The following is a 17,687-nucleotide window of genomic DNA, read 5'->3' as shown; positions in this document are numbered from 1 at the left end:
CCAGGTACTTTCAGGGTTTAGTGTGGTTTCTGCACAATCCCCAAACCACATGGGTCATCAGTGGGAAAAAAACCTGGTCCACAGCAGGTCTGTAGCATCATGAGGGAGGGGGCCAAAATTTTTGCCACTTCTTTGGTAACACTTTCACAGACCCAGTGATTACTTACTAGGGAAGCTAAAAATCCTGATGTGGTTTCTGTGACAGCAGACATGCTTTTGTGGATTATTGCCAAAACTCAGAGGCCTGTAAAGCAAGCTGGGAAGGGTCCACTGGGAAAAGAAATCCCCCCTGCCTTTCATGAGAAGTTAATAAATGTCAGAGAAAAATTCTGAAGACATAATAATGACTGTGAGGATTAACTTTCTCTTACAGCAGCAGTGACAGATTATTTATTGGAAGTATATTTTTCCTCTTTGAGGTTTGTTTGAGGGTTTTTCCCTTAAAAATAGATAACCAAAGCTTTACGAATGAAAGACACATTGGGAAAACATCAGTTTGACACATAAAATTAAATTTCACTGTCAAAACCCCTGGATTTAGCAGAGAAGGAAGAAAAGTATTTCATGCAGGCATCCTGCTGCAAAAACGAAAGCCACTGGAGACTAATGAGGAAGAAAATGGGAATAATATATGAGGACTAAATAAGGAGGAAGTTTAGACCATAAGAGATTAATGAGGAACATACACTTGCTCTAGCTTTGCCACCAGATGTATGAACTGAATTGTATTTTATGGCTTTCAAGGTAAATTGGAAGTGACTGAACTTTTCAGAGAGTTTTCACTCACAGTCCTCCTGGGACTTTTCCCCTTGGAGGTGGGAAAGGCTATATATGCTAACTCTGCAGTTTTTGGTGATGAGCAGAGGAAGTCTCTCTACAGAAAGCTTTGTTAGTGCATGCTTCCTTCTTCTGAGCACGAGACAACCAGTGAAAAGGCCTTGGTTTTGCACAGAAGTCACTCAACTGCAGCTGAATAGGCCTTAGTTAAGTTGCTTTTTAAATCACTTAATTAAAAGCAGAAACAAAAATAATAAAAGGCATTATCCAATCTTTATGTTCTCACTGCCACATGTGTGCACGCACATACAAATACACTTGCTGTCAGAAAAATTTGCTATTTCAAAATAAATTTTGCCCACAACTTGACAAAAATATTTAGACTACAAAATGTCATAAAAATTAACATAATTATAGTTTGTAAATCACTTTTTTTTAATTTCTACAATGACTTTGTTTTTTTAAAAAATAGAATTAAAAGCATATTTTAAAATAATAAAATTAATTGTAATAAAATTATATGTTCTGTTTCAGATGGAATAAAATGTCCTGAATGAAGCTAAGACAGACAAAATGAATTGTTTAATTATCATTAAATCCCGTTTCAGTACCAATTTTTCTGCATCTTCTATCCCTTCTATTCATTTTCATTTCAATGCTAACCTAAGCCATTTTCTGTCCCCATCTGCCTTCTGAGGTTTTGTCCCAGAGCCAAAAAGTGCTTTCCTGATTGAGTTGTGGACATACTCACCCCTGACATGGCTCAGCCATAACCAGGGGTGCCCCCCATGGTGTCTGACACCCTCAGCTCTGCCTTACAGCAGCCCACCACCACTTCCCTTGCTCTCTAGAGCACCACTTCCCTGCACACTAGAGGGTGTTCTTTTTTATTTCAAGTCCTTAACTGGGTGCAAAGATGGGACAAGGTGTCTGTGAATTGCTCTGGTCACTATATCCAGAATCAGAACAGCCTGAGAGAAACACGACCTGGCATGGGGGTAGTGCTGGAGTGCTGTGTGGGCCACAAATGGGACTGGAGCCTCTTGTACATTCAGTATAAGAAAAGAGCCCAGGCAGGCCTCCCTGAAAACCAAGGTCCCATTAGAAGCAGTGAAGGAAATCCCATATATCTTGGATTCCCCTCAAGTAACACATGGTTTCTTCCTACAGCTCCATCAACATCCAGCTCATCTTTGTAAGAGGAAAATTGGCATAACCCAGATCTAAAGAAAAAGGATTTCATAAGTCATTTTTCCCCTGGTTCACATCCAACAAATTAGGTGTACACCACAGCTAATGCACAGGTCAAGGCCAGCTGAGTGGTGGCCCTTTACTGACCACACTCATTCCAAGCTCTTCCTCTCAGCATCCTGCAAGAGCTTTAGAAACTGAAGATGGATTCTGCCCACAAAGCTTTGGGGTGATGAGAAGTAAAGAACAAAGTAGCGAGCTGTACTTTCTATTGCAAGCCTCCTTCAAATTCAAGGGAACAGGGCAGAAGGCCTTTGCCAGCCCATGTGATTTTTACCCTCATGTGTCCAAAGAAGAATGTAGAAATGAAATTGGCCTCCTACAATGTAGGCAGTCTGAGCCACAAGCTGTCACTGGTCTTTGGGAAAGTCACCTTGGGCCAGTATGAGAAGGAGGTCTTCTAAAGTAAACTGGCCACACCTCTGACTAGTGAAGCAGCTGCTTCCCAAAAAATCAGTGGGGTTTTGTTTAGACTTGCCAATTTTTGCTCCTAAACTAAGTTTAGGAAAATCTGGATACAAAATTATTGGTGCAAAATAAATAGGCCTGAAAAAACCTTTCCAAAGAGGAATGTTTCTGACTACTGCACAACCGAAATGAGCAATATTTGAAATACTTTTTCAAAAAAGTTTATCTTCTGGTCATTCTTGGCATGAACAAATTGATTCATTTAGAAATCCATATGCCTTTCAGAAAGTAAATACAGTTCATATTTGAATAAGGTCCTACATTTGATGCCAAGCTTTCAGGGAAAATGACCACTAATGTTTATCACAACATCAGAGGCGTGAGCCAAACTTCTATTAATGCACAGCATTATACCTTGGGGTGGAAGGGGTGGAATCATATATTCAGAAATAGCTCCTATTAGGCAGCGGTGTTACTGTGAAGAGCTGGGTGGAAGAGATGGTCCACAGGCTACCACTTCTCCCAGCTGGCAGCATGACACAGGGCACTGGTAGCCTGGCAGGGGGGCAGGACAGGGAGTTCCAGCCCTAAGTCTGAATTTCTTGCCTTTTGTGGGTATAAGCCATATGTGGACTCACCTAATTTGTGATGGGTGTTTTACAGCTGAAATATAAATGCTGAAAACAGGGAATGATGATGAAAACACAGACTATGCCACAACCACAGTCCACGGTTCTTGTGGGAACTACCATAGTCACAGACTTTCAGCTGAGTTTCAAATATTTTATTGTATTCCAGAAAGGACTGTTATTAGGCTCCCCTTCCTTCAGCTCATTATTTACAATGGTTTTCCATAATTCAACCTTCTTTCTAACAACTTTTGTCCATAAATGGCTTAGCACTTCAAAATTTTCCAAACACTGCAATTTGATATATTCAGGAAGCAATATGAATTCAGTGAGACTGTGTATCCCAGGATAATGATTCTCTTCTATCAGTTTAAGGCTGGGACATTGTAGATTTATGACAGTGAGTATTATGGGGAGGTGGATTCACCAGTTGACCGGTGCAGGCAAGCCCTGCAAAGTCATCAGTCTTTGCTTCTTAAAGAAATTCCTGTACCTAAAGCATTTTTCTGGTGGCCAGCCTAAAAAGAAAAAAAAATTCTATCACCTTTATATAAATAAAAAGCAATAAGTCCAGTCAGGACACCCACTCATTTGGGGGAAGCTCAATTTCTTCAACAGGTTTGCTGGTTGTGGCTCAGCAGTCATTTAATGTCGCTGCACACTACTCCATGGATTTTTTTCATTTCACCTCCTGAAGTGATTGAAATTCAGGATGGAGGGAAGAGAAATGCACCTGTGTCTGCATTGACTATAGAACTGATTTCAGGTCTGACAAAAAAATATCACATCAAGTACCCAGCTTTTTAAAAGAGCAACTGGGTTCAGTTATTCATGAAGGCAAGCTGAGATTATGACATGACAGACTTAGCAGGCAAACAAATTTACAGTATTCCATAATATTTCATGAAAATTGCCTCTTTGAGACCAATTTTTGCAGGTTATATTCCATTTCTTAAAAAAGCGAGAGCCTGCCTTAAGCAAATGAGTTGACTTGCTGTGAGACAGCTAAAGGAAAAAATAAGCTCATTGAAATCTCCACATGGAGAACCTCTAAGGGACAGGACTTGCAGAGGGGTGTTTGCACAGTGCCTGGTACAATGGGTCCTAACCTGGTCATGCCCTTTGATTGCTGCTGCAGAACAAACATTCAACAACAAAGAAGTAGCAAGTAATGCTCAGGTCAAGCACAGCTACCAAATCTGCATTGTATGTTCCCCACATGCCTACTCAAGCACTGAGACAGCTGCTACTGCTGCACACAAAGACTGGCTGAAGACAAAGGAAAAATACTGACCCCACAGCTTCTGCTTAGGTGTCTGATGCAATTCAATTTCATCAGCTGCTTATTGTCACTGATGATGTGATGTCACATCAACGTGGATGTTCCCACTGCAGTGGGAGGGCATTTCTGTGATGATGAAAAATCTGTATCTCACAGGGAAGATTATAATGAAAATATTTTGACACCAAAGGTGGAACTTTTAGTAGTGAACAGTATCTGCTGGGCTGCTGGGCTCCTTTCTGCTATACCCTCTGAGCAGTCAAAGACCAGAGTTTAAAGAGCACTTCCACGTGCATTGTTCAGTCATGTGCACCCATGACAACTAAAATGCAAGTGATGAAACAGGTGATCTATGGAAAATATGCCTGCCCAAAAAACTCCACAAAACACATGTATTGTATTCAATTGTTGAGCTAACACTGTGTGTGCATTTGTCAGAAAGACTGACAGTAGCTCCTACCAGAAGCAGAAGCTGTTTTCTCTCTCCTCTCAGTAGATTACCTTTGGGATGACCATCAGTGCAGCCCTGCAGCCTCTGCTGCCAAACACATTGTCTTCATAAGAGCAACAGCAATAGCCTGATCCAAGGTAGATGCTGCACTCATCAGACACACATGTTCTTCCTGGGGGCAGAGAATGGCACGTGCCAAGCTGTGTCTGTAAGACCCTGGTGACAAACCTGGAGCTGTCTGGGCTTAGGTTGGAGGAAAACTGACTAGCTTCAAGTTCTTGGAACTTTTGTGACTTTAATAACTTTATGAAGTGTGGCATATGTAAAAAGCTATGATGGCTGCAGCAAAGGAGATGCTACTTCCAAACCATCTAGTACACACCACAAATGCCTCTGTGTGACCCCAGAGGGGTCCATGACTTCAGGAAAAACAGGCAAGAATGGTTTTGCCAGACTATTTGCCTTAAATATCTAACATTACTGGTGACAGAGGGTTGGGAAGAAATGAAAAGCATGTCAGAAAGCTTAATCTACAGAAGATGCACTATTCAGTTTTATAGTTCCATAAAAAATGCAAAAGAACCATTCACAGCTGGTAAGAAGGAAGCCCAAATTCTTGGTTTTGCTTCCTCCACTGGCTGACATTTATAGGGTTTTACTTATAAGCAACACTTACATAAATCAGTCAAGTCATAGTTTACACCACTATTGCGAAGCAGACCACAATCATGTGCTGCTTCCTAAACAACAAAGACTGAGGTGAGGAACAAGAGATACAAAGCCTTCTTCAGTGGGTAATTTAACCCAGATCCAAGTGCCTGGTTTGCAAAGTGTATAAACAGCTTGCTGAAACCCAAATAAAATACTTCAAGCTGAGGAAGAGCTTCTCCTACTAGTTTGCACGCTGACATTTTAATAAGTGCCTTGTAGTGCTTTTTCTCCCTGATTTAATCATAATTGTTGATTTGCTAAATTTTGAATTAATTTAACTGTTATTCTGCACTTCCTGAGATGTTCAAGAAACTGTACAAGGCTGTATGAATAATTCCCTGTCATGAAGAACTGCTAGTGGACAGCTTGGTTTGAAATATTTCTGAAGAGCATTTCACAGGACACCCAGGACATGTGGGTGCACAGAGATGCTCCACTCCTCTTGATGAACCTCACCTAATGACCCATCTAGCACCAAACTTACATCTGTGGCTCTCAAACACTAGAGACCAGCAGTATTACTGACAGTGTGAAGAGAAGCATGTGGTGCTGGTCCCTCCTTCTTCTTCTGCAAGAATCAGGATGAGAAGGCAGCAGAGAAGCAAGCAAAGAACAGTAATGAAGAAGTGAAACTGAGAAATTACTCAAGGACAAAATATTAAAAAATCAAGAGGATTATGGCTTTATCTTTTCCTCATAGTGTTAGTCAAATTAAGACTGGTTGTGATTACAGAAAGGTTTCCTTGCAAGTACTCTTCTATGTCAGAATGTGCTGCAGGAACTCCACAGATGTCTCGGGTTGAGGGAATAAGCGAAGAAAGGGAGTCATGGTTAAAACAATGGCCATGCAGTCACTGCAGAGACGTGAATCCTCTTCAAGAACACATTCACTAAGGAACACGTTCCCTGAGAGAAAACTAACTCGGAGCCATGTACACCTCCTTCAGGAATGCCTGTCTTCCTGCTTCAGGCACCCCACATCACCTTCCTTCAAACTGCAGAGAGGCAGCCACACACACACACAGGCGAGGATGAGCTGGATGTCACCAAAGCACATTCATTGTCTACTGTCTTTAGCTGTGACTTTAGAAGGGACACTGTTCTACAGCCCCCAAGAGAGGAACTCCAGAGAAGAGACCCTGGGTAGGTTTGATATAAGACAGTTTAATTTTTTAAAACTGCTGCCTGTTCTGGATTTCTCCATTTTCATGAAGAAAAATTTAACTCAGGAGAGTTATTCACTCATAAAACTTTTTCACCCCTAAATCCAACTGAAAGAAAAGTATGTTTAAGAACAATGTCCTCTTGAAAAACAGCAATTTATGCCCTCAAAGCCACTATGGAAATCTAAGCAATGTTCTCACCATGGGGAATATCCATGTTATGCACACAATATTTAGGTGTGTAGTTAGGACATAGGGGTTTTTTTTCCCAAACAGTAAAAAAAATAAAGTTTTCTGGAAAGTACTGTCATTTCACATTCTGTCACAGCAGCCACATGAAATAGTGAAATTTTGCATCCACAAAACACACTCTCTGGACAGCCTAAAGCTATGTAAGTATGTAGGAGATGAGTCTGTTTGTGATAGCTTATTAGGCTTTTGAAGGGTGAATATTTCTTCTCTAATGTACAGATTTTGATTTTGTGCTCTTGTTCCTTGCATGCACACTAGAGCCCCACTGCAGAGGTACTTCTGACACACACCTATAGATATTCAGGGCATTGCTGCAAAACGACATCAGCTCCAATGCAACAGCATATAGCTGTGCTTTACCTAAGGACATACAGCCACATGCACTGAATTCTACTAAAAACACATAAATAAAACATAAATAAAAGGGAGGAGGTTGCTTGGTGGCAGCTTCAGGAAGGCATGACTAGATCCACACAAACACTTGGGAAGAAAGTGTGTGCAACTTCTACAAAACTCACTGAAGATGTTTCACAGACAAGAGCAAATGGCCTCAAGTTGCACCAGGGGAGGTTTAGGTTGGATATTAGGAAGAAATTCCTTCACCAAAAAAGTTGTCAAGCATTGGAACATGTTGCCCTAGGAAGTGTGGTGTAGTCACCATCTCTGGAGGTATTTAATGATAAGTAGATATAGTACCTAGGGACATGATTTAGTGGTGATGGGTAAATGGTTGGACTTGATGATCTTAAAAGTCTTTCCAACCTAAATAATTCTATAAAAACAAGAAACTCAGTTTCATTCCTGAGTAAAGGGGTTCCTGCGTAATTTTTTTTATGGCAATATAATAAATATGTGCTGCTGCAGCCAAGGAAAACCACAGACTGTAACTTATCTTGATAAGTGACAGCTTCTCTGATCTGACTTATTTTAGCAGGGTGAACAGAAGTTAAAGACTTGAGCTATTTCTCCTCTCCTACTGTAATCTATCAGTGTGTCCTCCAGCTTTCCACGGTGCTGTTGTTCAGGTGATTTACACTGTCCCACTTTGCTTTTTCAGTCCCTCCTCTTCAGTATTTGTCTGCCTCCTCCCTCCTGAGAATCACACCATTCTGAAGTGAGCATTCTAAAGTGTCCACATCACACTCCTCCCCAGTTTGGGAAAGAGGACTCGCAATGCTCCAGACACTCAACCAGCTCTCAAAAAAGTCCCCCCAAATTTAAGCAGAGAAATGGGAATTAACTCACTCCAAAGCATAACAGCATCCATCTGGGCTTTGATTTTGAGATACAAGCAAAGGCATTTAGATTAAATGATTTCAAATCCCCCAGTTTCTATCTGTGTCTTTGGGTAGTTGCCTTTGTCAAACTGCCTGAAATATTTCCTAACTGAGCAAGTTAGCAGGAGGAAAGGTTAGGCCACGTGCCCCTCCCTTTTCTGGCAGTAACATGGGAGGAAAGATGATGCTGTACAGGCAGGGATGCTGAGTGCATCCCCCCCTCCTGGCCAGGCCGATTTCAGAAGAGGCACTGTGCAGAAGGCACCCAGGATTGGGCAAGGGGGCTGCTCCTGTGCCTGGAAAAAAGGAGCAATCCCACCAGCTTGTTTGTTTGTTTTTTTTACAGAGGAATACAGGTTCACTCATCATTACAATAAGCATATTCACACTCCCACTGAGCCAGTTTGAGACTTCCAAGGCCAGCACGGTGTATGAATGAGCCTAGTAAGAGCTACATACTGCAGATTCTTAGCCAACATTTTTCAAATTTGGGTCAGTCTGAGGCACCGTGGCTGAAAAAGTATTGCCACGAGCATTGTAAATTAGTATTTTATTTTCCCTTGAAGTGCTTTTTGAGGAAATTAGCCTTCATTACTGAGGCATCTCTCCTGTAAACACAGAAAACAGAAAATACCTCTGCTGACAAGGGCAGCATTGTAGGGCAGGGAAGAAGAGTAAACATTGAATCTGCAGGAAGAAGTGGACTGATTCAGCAGCTGAATCCATCAGGCATGTGCATCCCTTCTCCCCAGCAGCACCCCAAGCTTCAGGACCTGCAGCACCCCGCCGGCCACAGCTGGCACCACCTTTACAGCCAGGCAGCAGCACACCATTGCCCCCTGGGCCTACCAAACTGGTCAGGTGGAGACGTCAGCCCTACCAAATACACCTCAAGGACACCAGAACCCCCAGGATTCCTGCTTGGTGGTGCACTGATCACAGCAGTCACAAAGCCCCAGTCCCGCGACCTAGACTGGGAGGGCAGCGAGGGCGTGGGGTTGCCATGGCGCTGTTTCATTTTCATGTTTTGGACCATTTGCACAGCCCAACTGGTGCTGGAGTGTGTATTTTTGGCAGTGGCTGGGGAGGTTCCTCTGCAGCTGAGTACAGCCAGCCAAACTCAGCTGGCACGAGGCAGGGCTTTTCAAAATGTTCTGCGCTCCAATCGGAAAGCAGCCGAATGCTACTCTTCTCAGAAAAGTGCTGCCCTTGTCCTCTTTTAATGAAAGCGAACTTGGTATTCAGTAGGAGCAGGCCAAAGCTATTTCAGACACGGAAGACAGCAGACACAAATCAATAGAAAAAAATAACTTCTTTTTATTTACAAAAAAAATCCAAATATTGGATGCTGTAAACAAAATTCACAATCTGTTCCCTCTAGAGTCTGTTTTCCATCAGCTCTTTTTCTGTCTATGACAAAGCCTATAGTCAAAATGTTCCAAAAGAGCAATCCAAGGAGCAGTTTGCTTCAACAGGATGCCTTGCAGAAGGCAACAGTTGTAAGGAAATTTGAGGGAAAGCAAATCTGCACAGACTCCTACAGACTGCAGGAGCCTGCAGTGCCTTTAGCCAAGCTGTCTTGAAATTTGCAGGCTATTTTTTTTTTTTTACTATTTATTTTGTTAGCAAACCACTATTACAACAGCAAAACAGTACACTGATTTTCTTTCTTGCAAGGGAAATTCTCTGCATAAAGAAAACCATACAAAAGAATATATTCAAATAGGAGCTGAATATGCAAATACAATTTTTCCTTTTCTGTGCAGTTTTATCTAACACACTTCATTTTATCAATTAAAAAAGCGCCTTTTTTGAACCGGTAGGAGCTTCTGATGTGATGCAAACCAAGCATTTAGTAAGAGCTGTTTAGAGGATTTGTGTGAAGGCCTTTGTGCAAGATAAAAAATATTTTAAGTGCAATACGAGAAACTAGAAAAATATCATCTTTTTTTTTGTCTTCTAATTGCCCTTCTATTTTTAGGAGAAATGATCTTGTACTTGATAGGACAGCTACATCTAAGGAAAAAAAAAAAAGAAGAAGAAAAAAATCCCATTTAAAATCTCTTGGTTATTTCATGATCGTTACATTTAACCAAGTTTAGCGCCCTGCTGGTTAGCAGGAAATTCAGCTGTGGCACAAACAGTTTTACTGTAATCAGGTCAATGTCTTTAATCAGTTCAGCTCTTTAAAAGGGGCACTGTCTTCTGTAGCACAAGCTCTAACCTTACAGCTGATTGGATGGGATAGATCAAGTCTACAAAGCAAGAACAAGGTTATTAACTTTAGAAGAACCAGTGTGCCGAAGAGTAGGGGAAAAAACAGTTAAAAAGAAGTCAGACTTTATGGAGGGAAAGGTGTGCAAACCACAGAAATAAACCAGCTTTGAAAAGGGGTTCTTATTTTACTCTTGGCCTGAACTCATGCCTTCTTCCCACCTCTAACACCAGGCACATTTTAAGCCACCAGTCACAAATAAAACAAAGCTCCACCAGTTCCACCACTTGATCATTAACATATGTAAAACAGATCTGGAATACCTATATAATATATATAAAAACATATTATATATGTATCAAAATGCAAATGCCAAAAGGTGCAGTTTAGCTCAGAGCCCTGCTGTATGCACTACAAGGTAACTAGCTGTTGTCAATCAAAAAACAAACAAACAAACAAAAAAAAACCCAACCCACAGTAGGATTTGAGCTGAGAAGAAGTAATTCAAAACTTTCTTTCAAGCAATGGTAAAAATAAAGGGTCTTTCAAAGAAAAACAGCACTGTATCACGTATTATCAGCATTCTGCGGTTGTGGCACAGCTACAGATTCTCAAACCCTTTTAAAGAGAGGATGACTCATTTATTTGCTGTAAATAGTTGTGGGAGAGAAGACATACCACATTACCAGCTGATCCTATTTCCCCAGCCCTCCCCTTGCTTCCGCTAGCAAGCCAGGAGCGGGAGGTAAGGGGAGCCAGTGGGCCAGGAGCAGCCAGCCCGGACCCTCCGGGGGCTGGAGGGAACCTCGCCGGGACAAGAAGCCCGTGGGAGGCTGCAGCCAGCACCGAAGGAAGGGAAGGTGGGGACAAGGTCTGCACGTCAATGCCAGGAATGGCAATGGACCAGCTTTTAAGTTTCCTGAAGGACTCGCAGGGAAGGTGCTTCAGTAAACAAATCGGGTTCCTATTAAAGTGCCTGCAGAGTGAAAAGTACAAAGCGCGACAAAAATAGATGTACCTTACTCGCTCCATAGGGAAAATACACTGCCAGGACACGAGTCCTCTCCTTCTCTCTGCCCCTGACTCCAGTGCCAGACCGTGCCTGTGACCAGGCAAGGCACAGACAGATTTCCTTCAAAAGCCTGAATTCCCTTTTTCTTTCCCCCCCCTCAGAAAGAATAAGCAAAGTATCAGAGTCAAGTGTCACTTAGTCATTAGGTTTTCAAAGCACAACAAAGAATTTAACACCTTCAGAGATGGCACTGAAGTGAAAACAGCAGCGGAGGTTGGTTTTTTCCCCCCTGCTGGTCTTTCGGGAGAGGAAATGAAAGTGAATAGCTATTGTTCCAATGTAAAGTGATTCCATTTAAATAAAGTACAGTACTAAAATTGTAAATGCAGTGTGACAACCAGATCAAAGATGTTTAATATTTGCATAAAAATATATATATATATATAATATATATATAAAATATAATTTTAAGCAATCGTGCAACACTCTTAAAAAGGGTTCATTTCACATTTGCTAAATTCTAGTGGTCCTGGAATGCACAATGCATTCTATTAAAAATACTCCTTTAAATATTAACAATTAGTGTTCAAATTACCAACTAATACAATATTCTTTAGCTGTCAGGGGGTTTAAATAAACCTATCTTTGATCCACGTTCCACTGAAATTACACATCATGGAGGTATGCAGTCACAACATTAGTGGGTTAAATGTCAAAATGGCATTACAGTACAAAACAGTTTAAAAAAATCAGCTAGTCATATGTTTCTCCGTCTGTGGAATTATTATGGCTCACAAGCAACCCACTGAATTACTGTAATCCTTGTTCTTGCAACCAAAGACATTATCTGAATCCCACCTTAATCCTGACTGGTTCATTTACTCCAAATTTCTCAGGTGTGGGTTAAAATTTCACTGCAAGGTGCCCACTGTCCTATGACATCCTGTTGCAAACTGGAAAACAAGTAGTACTTTATTTAAACATTCCTTAATTGCTACATTTTCCTAGACCACATTAATATATATTGTGTGTGTATATATATAGATATACACCAATAACATGTACATATATACACACACAAACATATATACACACATACACACACGTACCTAGGATAATAGCACACTGACAAAACATTAACTCTATACAGGTATTTGCCAAGAAAAAAAATAGGGCATTTCCTCCACCACTTATTCACAAGCTTATGGGTTGGTTTGTTTGTTTTGTTTTGTTTTTTTTTTACCCTTGTGTCCCTGATAAAAGAAAATGCATGGTTAAACCATAAAACTATATTTTTCTTTTTCTCACTTCAAATTTTATGAAGGCATCAGGCACTTTTGATTACTATTGGTGTGTACAAATATAGGAACATCTCCTTTTACATATATATATATTTATATATATATATACTCTACTGTATCTTCTTCGCTTGGATAACTTTTTTGTGAAATCTTTGGTCCTTAAGTATACACTTCTTGCCACAGCTGGTTTTCCAGCATTCTCACATTTTTAAAATGTGAGGCATGCACACAGCTGGAAATAATGGACTTTGTCATCGTACGTGTTTCTGTTTTTATAACTGTACCAATCCACTACTGTTCATTTGGAGCAAGCTGTTTCTGGTAAAGCATTCTAGTCAAGCAAGCTATACATTCTACACGGTCAATCCATAGACGGCACTTGCTGCAAGCCCCAAATGCAGTAATTCCAATATACAACTTTATTCAGCTTATCTCTGCTTTATGCCTCTAACTTTTAACTCCTGAATATATATAGAGCTGTTTTTTGTGAAGTTTTTTTCTTTTGTTGTTTTTTTTTGTTTTGTTTTGTTTCTTTCATATTCTCCCTTTTGCAGATCCCATTCTAGAGTAAGAATAAAAATAAAAGAAAATAAGGCTTTCCCACCTTCTCTATGCCAAAGCTATGGGAGCAGATATTGCCAACCCATATTGTCATCAAGCATTCCTCCCACACTTATTTCAGGAGAAGCTGGTTGCTTTTAATGACAGGCCTCTTGTGCTCTGGGGTAGGATCCAATTATTTTGGGGTTCTTTCTTGATCATGCTCCCATTAATTATTAGAAGAACCACAAGCTTGTCCCAAGCTTGAAAACTAGAGCAGATCATCATTGCACAAAACACCCCATTTCAGAGGGACCCGTCACCCCTTCCTACATCTTAGAGAAAGTTCTCTCCACGGGGTCTACTAATTTTGGTTCTTAATTACAGGGCAGCCAAGTAGAGTATGTGTGCTGCTGGCAAGGGAACACCGTCTGAACCTGGGCAATATAGTAATTGCTGAAGTTGGCATCTGCTACGTATGGGGCTGGCTGGTAATAGCAGGTGACATTGGCCACATTGGGGATGATATTCTGCTCGGCTAGGACCCGGATAGCCAGCATGGTGATCAGATTCAGAGTCTGTCTCCTCTCATGTCCCATCAGGCACACTGTGCTCTCATTCACCACACCGTGAAGGGTCATGAGATAGTCATACTTGCGGTCTTCTAATCCCACAAAGTGGTTCTGCAAGTAGGACTCCAGCTTTCTCTGCTGTTCGCCAATGTCTGAGAAGTCAATGAAAAACCTCGAACACATGTATCTCTGCAGGGATTTAATCTCAGATTCAGAGGCTGCCCTAAAGCCCCTTACCAAAAGGTTGCAGTACTTCAGCAGACCACCTCCTCTGATTTCTTCTGGGTTTCTGGTGGCAATTATCTTGTTGCAGAGGTGATCAAAGGCTTCCTGGAAATCCCCATAAACGCTCTCGCCAATGATAGTTGGGTGAAAAGTTTCAGTCATCGGATTCTCTGAGCACTCATAAAAAAGCAGCAGGGAGTCCAGCTTGATTTGAAAGGAATCGACACTGAATTCAAACTGCCGCCTCAGAGAGTCCACAAATTTCAGCTCCACATTTTTGCCACTGTTGTTGGACAGGGAGATAAGACTCCATCGGTCTGAATCATTGCATACTTTTACCATTTTCTGCACATAAGCCTCCTATAATCAGAAAGACAAAATGAGCAAATCAAGACAAAGATCCAAGAAATTTCTCCTTCATTGTGTCCGCTCACCCCTCCCAAGCCCCCCCCCCAATACCTGCATTTCATAAAAGATTTCATGGAGCCTGCAGATACAAACCAGAGAATGAGTGCTTAATGTGAGAGCTCAAAATGCTGTCACTGCAAGGGTATGACAGGAAGGGTGTTCTGCAAGGGAACTGTGTCATGCAAGGGAAGCATACAGCAACATTACTTTGTTCAGTCACTTCTAAATACATCTACAGACTAAGTTCATGACACACCTGCCAGATATGCCTGCACCCATATGCAGAAAGTCACTACCACAATCTGATAAGAAATCTTATTTACTGGTTTTCACTTCTCTCTCTACTTCCCAAAAAACAAGTTAGCAAATGTTCATTCCCCTCAATCCTACCAGTGCATGTTCCATAAATCAGTCCCATATTAATTAAATAAATAAATAAATAAAATCCCTTTGAAAATCTGAAAGCATTTGGATTCAACCTAATCAATTCAAGTAAAGTGTCTTCCAGAGGAGGGAATATGCCTCTGCACAGGGGCACTCAGCACACCTGGAATCATGCCTTGCAGACAGGGTTTCCCTCTCGCAGATGTTAAATCCATCTACGTTCCCCGTGCACCCGGGAACCGGGGCCGGCAAACCCAGCTGCCGCCGGGCAGGGAGAGAGATGTGCGGCGTCTGGCACACACCCCAGGTAAAACAATGCTCCCAGCAAACCAGCCGGGAGGGAGAAAAAGCTAATTAATCCTGAAGAGCCCCTGTCAGGGAGCTTCACTGTAAACTCCTCCTCGGTTTTAAATGGCTCGGGGTTCCCGTGGGTCGCGGGGGTGTTGGGGGAGCTGCGTCCCTGAGCGCACCACTCCATCCCCAGGGGGAAGGTGCCCGCTCCCCGCAGGCAGGCGCTCACACCTGCCCGTTCCGGGCGTCCCGGCGGAGGGCAGGTTTACCTTGAGTGTGAGAGGCGTGATCTTCTCCTTATTCACCCCCTCGGGTAAGAAATCCAAGAGGCAGTCCAAGACCACGTCCTTCACAGTCTGAAATTCGGCTTCTCCTTTGAGGTCGGCGCAGAAGATGAGGTCCAAGTCCTTGTAGCCCAGGCCGCTGTCCTGGTGGAGGACGTGGCTGGCGGCCGAGCCGTTCAGCCGCACGTCCCGCAGGCCGATGCCCTTCTCTTCCAGCCGGCTCCGCACCACCTTGACGATCTGTCGAGGCTGCATGGCCAGCGTGGGGAAGTTGCCGCGGCCGTGGATGGGGATGGTTTCGCTGAGGATGCGGTCCAGACGCTGCACTTGCTCCCAGCTCAGCACGTTGCAGTGCGCGCTCTCGCCGCCGTCCGCGGAACTCCCGCCGGCCTTCTCATCGTCTGCCATGGTGAGCGGCCGCCGCCTGCCCGGGCTGGATCCAGGCACCGCTCCGGCTCTCCGCCGGCCCCCCGGGGCCTCTCTCTCTCCGCGCCTGGCAAAAGAGGAGGAAAAGCCAGCGGTCAGCAGCTGCGTGCACCCGGCGCCCGAGCTCCGTTCCCCTGCGGCCGTCCCTTTCAGTGGGGAAGCGGGGGGACGCACCTACTGATTAGATTTTTTTTAAAAAAATTAAATAAATAAAATAGGGGGAGGGTGGGGGGAGGAAAAGCCCCCCGGAGCCAGGTGGTGCTGCAGGATAAGGGAAGGTGCCCGACCTGCAGCGCCGCTGCTTGCGCCGCTCTCCGCGCTCCCGCCGGGGCAGAGGCCGCCCCGCGCCGACGGAGAGGCAGCCCGCACCGCCCAAGAGGCCGCCGCAGGCTGCCGCCGTCTCCGGAGCTTTCGTAGTTCTGGCCGGGAAAGGTCCCCAGTAGTTTTTATACGGGGTTTCTCCGCGCTTCCGGGGCTCCGAGTCACGGCGCCCGCGTCCCGCCCCCTCTATCTGCATGGCCGGCCTCGGCGGTGCCCCCGGCCCGCCCACACCCCGCGCACCCGCGGGCCGCCCTCCCGCCCGCCCCTCGGCGCCCGCCGCGGCCGCCCCGCACCGCCCCGCGCCGGGAGAGCCGCGCAGCGCAGCGCAGCCTCCTCCGCACGGCTCCGGACAGGCAACAAGTGCAGCAGCGCTCCCTGCCCGAGCGGGGCGCGGCCCCTCCCGCTCCTGCCGTGCCTAGATGCGCGCCCAGGGGCACCCAGATCCGCGCTGCCATTCATTCCCGATTTTTCTTTTTTTCTGCCTTTTTAGCCCCCGCCCGTCGTCCCCCCCCCCCCCTCCCCCCCCGACATTCCCGGTCATCCCAAGCTCAGCCAAACTTCATACCAGAGCGACGGAATTTGGCAAGGGCCCCTGTCCAAGCAGATGCCGAGGATCCCGAGCCGTGTGGTTTGCGCTGCTCGGCTCCTGACCGAGATTTCCAGAGCCGCCTGCGGCAGCGCAGCGGCATCACGCCGTGCCTGCCCGGCCCCGGCCCGGCCCCTTCACCCGTGCCCGCCCGCCCTCCTCGCCGGCGACAGCAGGAAAAAGATCCCGAAGACCACGGAGGAGCCGGTGCCTTCCAGAGGAGCATCCTATATCCTATATGCCTCTAGAATACAACTTGGGTAACCGCGGAGCCGTAAAATTAAGTGGAAGACAAGCATATTATATAAACATGCCCATATATTATATTTCAGTTTTCTTTTAAATAAAGATGAATGCATCTGCTTGTTTTTCACCTGTTACGTACATGCATGTAGTTCTTATTTAAAATACACATAGATACTATATGGACATCGATAGTATTTCAAGACAGATACTATTTAAAACATATGCATACTGTTTAAAACAGACTAAGCGCACACACCCGATGCACACAGCAGCACCCGGGGCCGCCACCGCCCCAGCGCGCAGCCCGCGCACGCCAGCGCGGTGTAGACAGCGGGTTGCGCGGAAGGATGAAGGATGCAGTGCTGGGGGACACGGGAAAGGGGGGGGTCATGGACGGTGTTGCGTCACCGCTCGCAGCTCGCCCGCAGTTTTGTGACGCGCGGCAGGAGGGGCTAAAGGCGACGTGACGCGCGGCTCCCTAAGCCGAGCGCTTCGCCGAAACGGGGGGGGGGAACGACACAGCCCGGCGGGGTTTACTGCCCCCTCCCCCGGCTTCAGCGCCCCCCCTCCCCAGTTTTCTCCTGCCTCGGGATGGGGTCAGGGCTGAGGGACCTCTCGGGAAGCCCCGAGGCCGGCACGCTCCACTCCACCCCACCCCACACACCGGGCGGGGGT

The 17,687-nt window shown here is 44.7% G+C and overlaps 1 protein-coding gene across 2 annotated transcripts; it reads right to left on the bottom strand.

Moving 5' to 3' along the window:
• Positions 1-9,494: 9,494 nt before the first annotated feature.
• TENT5A (terminal nucleotidyltransferase 5A) lies at positions 9,495-16,835 on the bottom strand. 2 transcript variants are annotated; one of them, XM_015623305.3, is made up of 3 exons: positions 16,746-16,835; positions 15,419-15,926; positions 9,495-14,426 (listed from the first exon to the last, which is right to left on the bottom strand). In XM_015623305.3, exons 2-3 carry the CDS (start codon positions 15,839-15,841, stop codon positions 13,647-13,649), a joined length of 1,203 nt encoding a protein of 400 aa, XP_015478791.1. In that variant the 5' UTR covers positions 15,842-15,926; positions 16,746-16,835; the 3' UTR covers positions 9,495-13,646. The 2 variants fall into 2 exon arrangements, with proteins under 2 accessions (XP_015478791.1, XP_015478790.1); XM_015623304.2 differs by lacking the exon at positions 16,746-16,835 and adding an exon at positions 16,147-16,291.
• Positions 16,836-17,687: the final 852 nt, after the last annotated feature.

Source organism: Parus major, chromosome 3 (assembly GCF_001522545.3).
Source record: "Parus major isolate Abel chromosome 3, Parus_major1.1, whole genome shotgun sequence".
Classification (NCBI taxonomy): Eukaryota; Metazoa; Chordata; class Aves; order Passeriformes; family Paridae; genus Parus; species Parus major.
Note: the sequence above shows the minus strand (reverse complement) of the source record. Positions and strands in the feature narration are given on the sequence as shown.

Excerpts from the sequence above, each read along its gene's own strand:
- TENT5A (XM_015623305.3), bottom strand. The coding sequence starts at position 15,841 with ATGGCAGACGATGAGAAGGCCGGCGGGAGTTCCGCGGACGGCGGCGAG. Across the intron at positions 14,427-15,418 it reads TCACGCCTCTCACACTCAAG|GAGGCTTATGTGCAGAAAAT; the intron begins GTAAACCTGCCC and ends TTCTGATTATAG.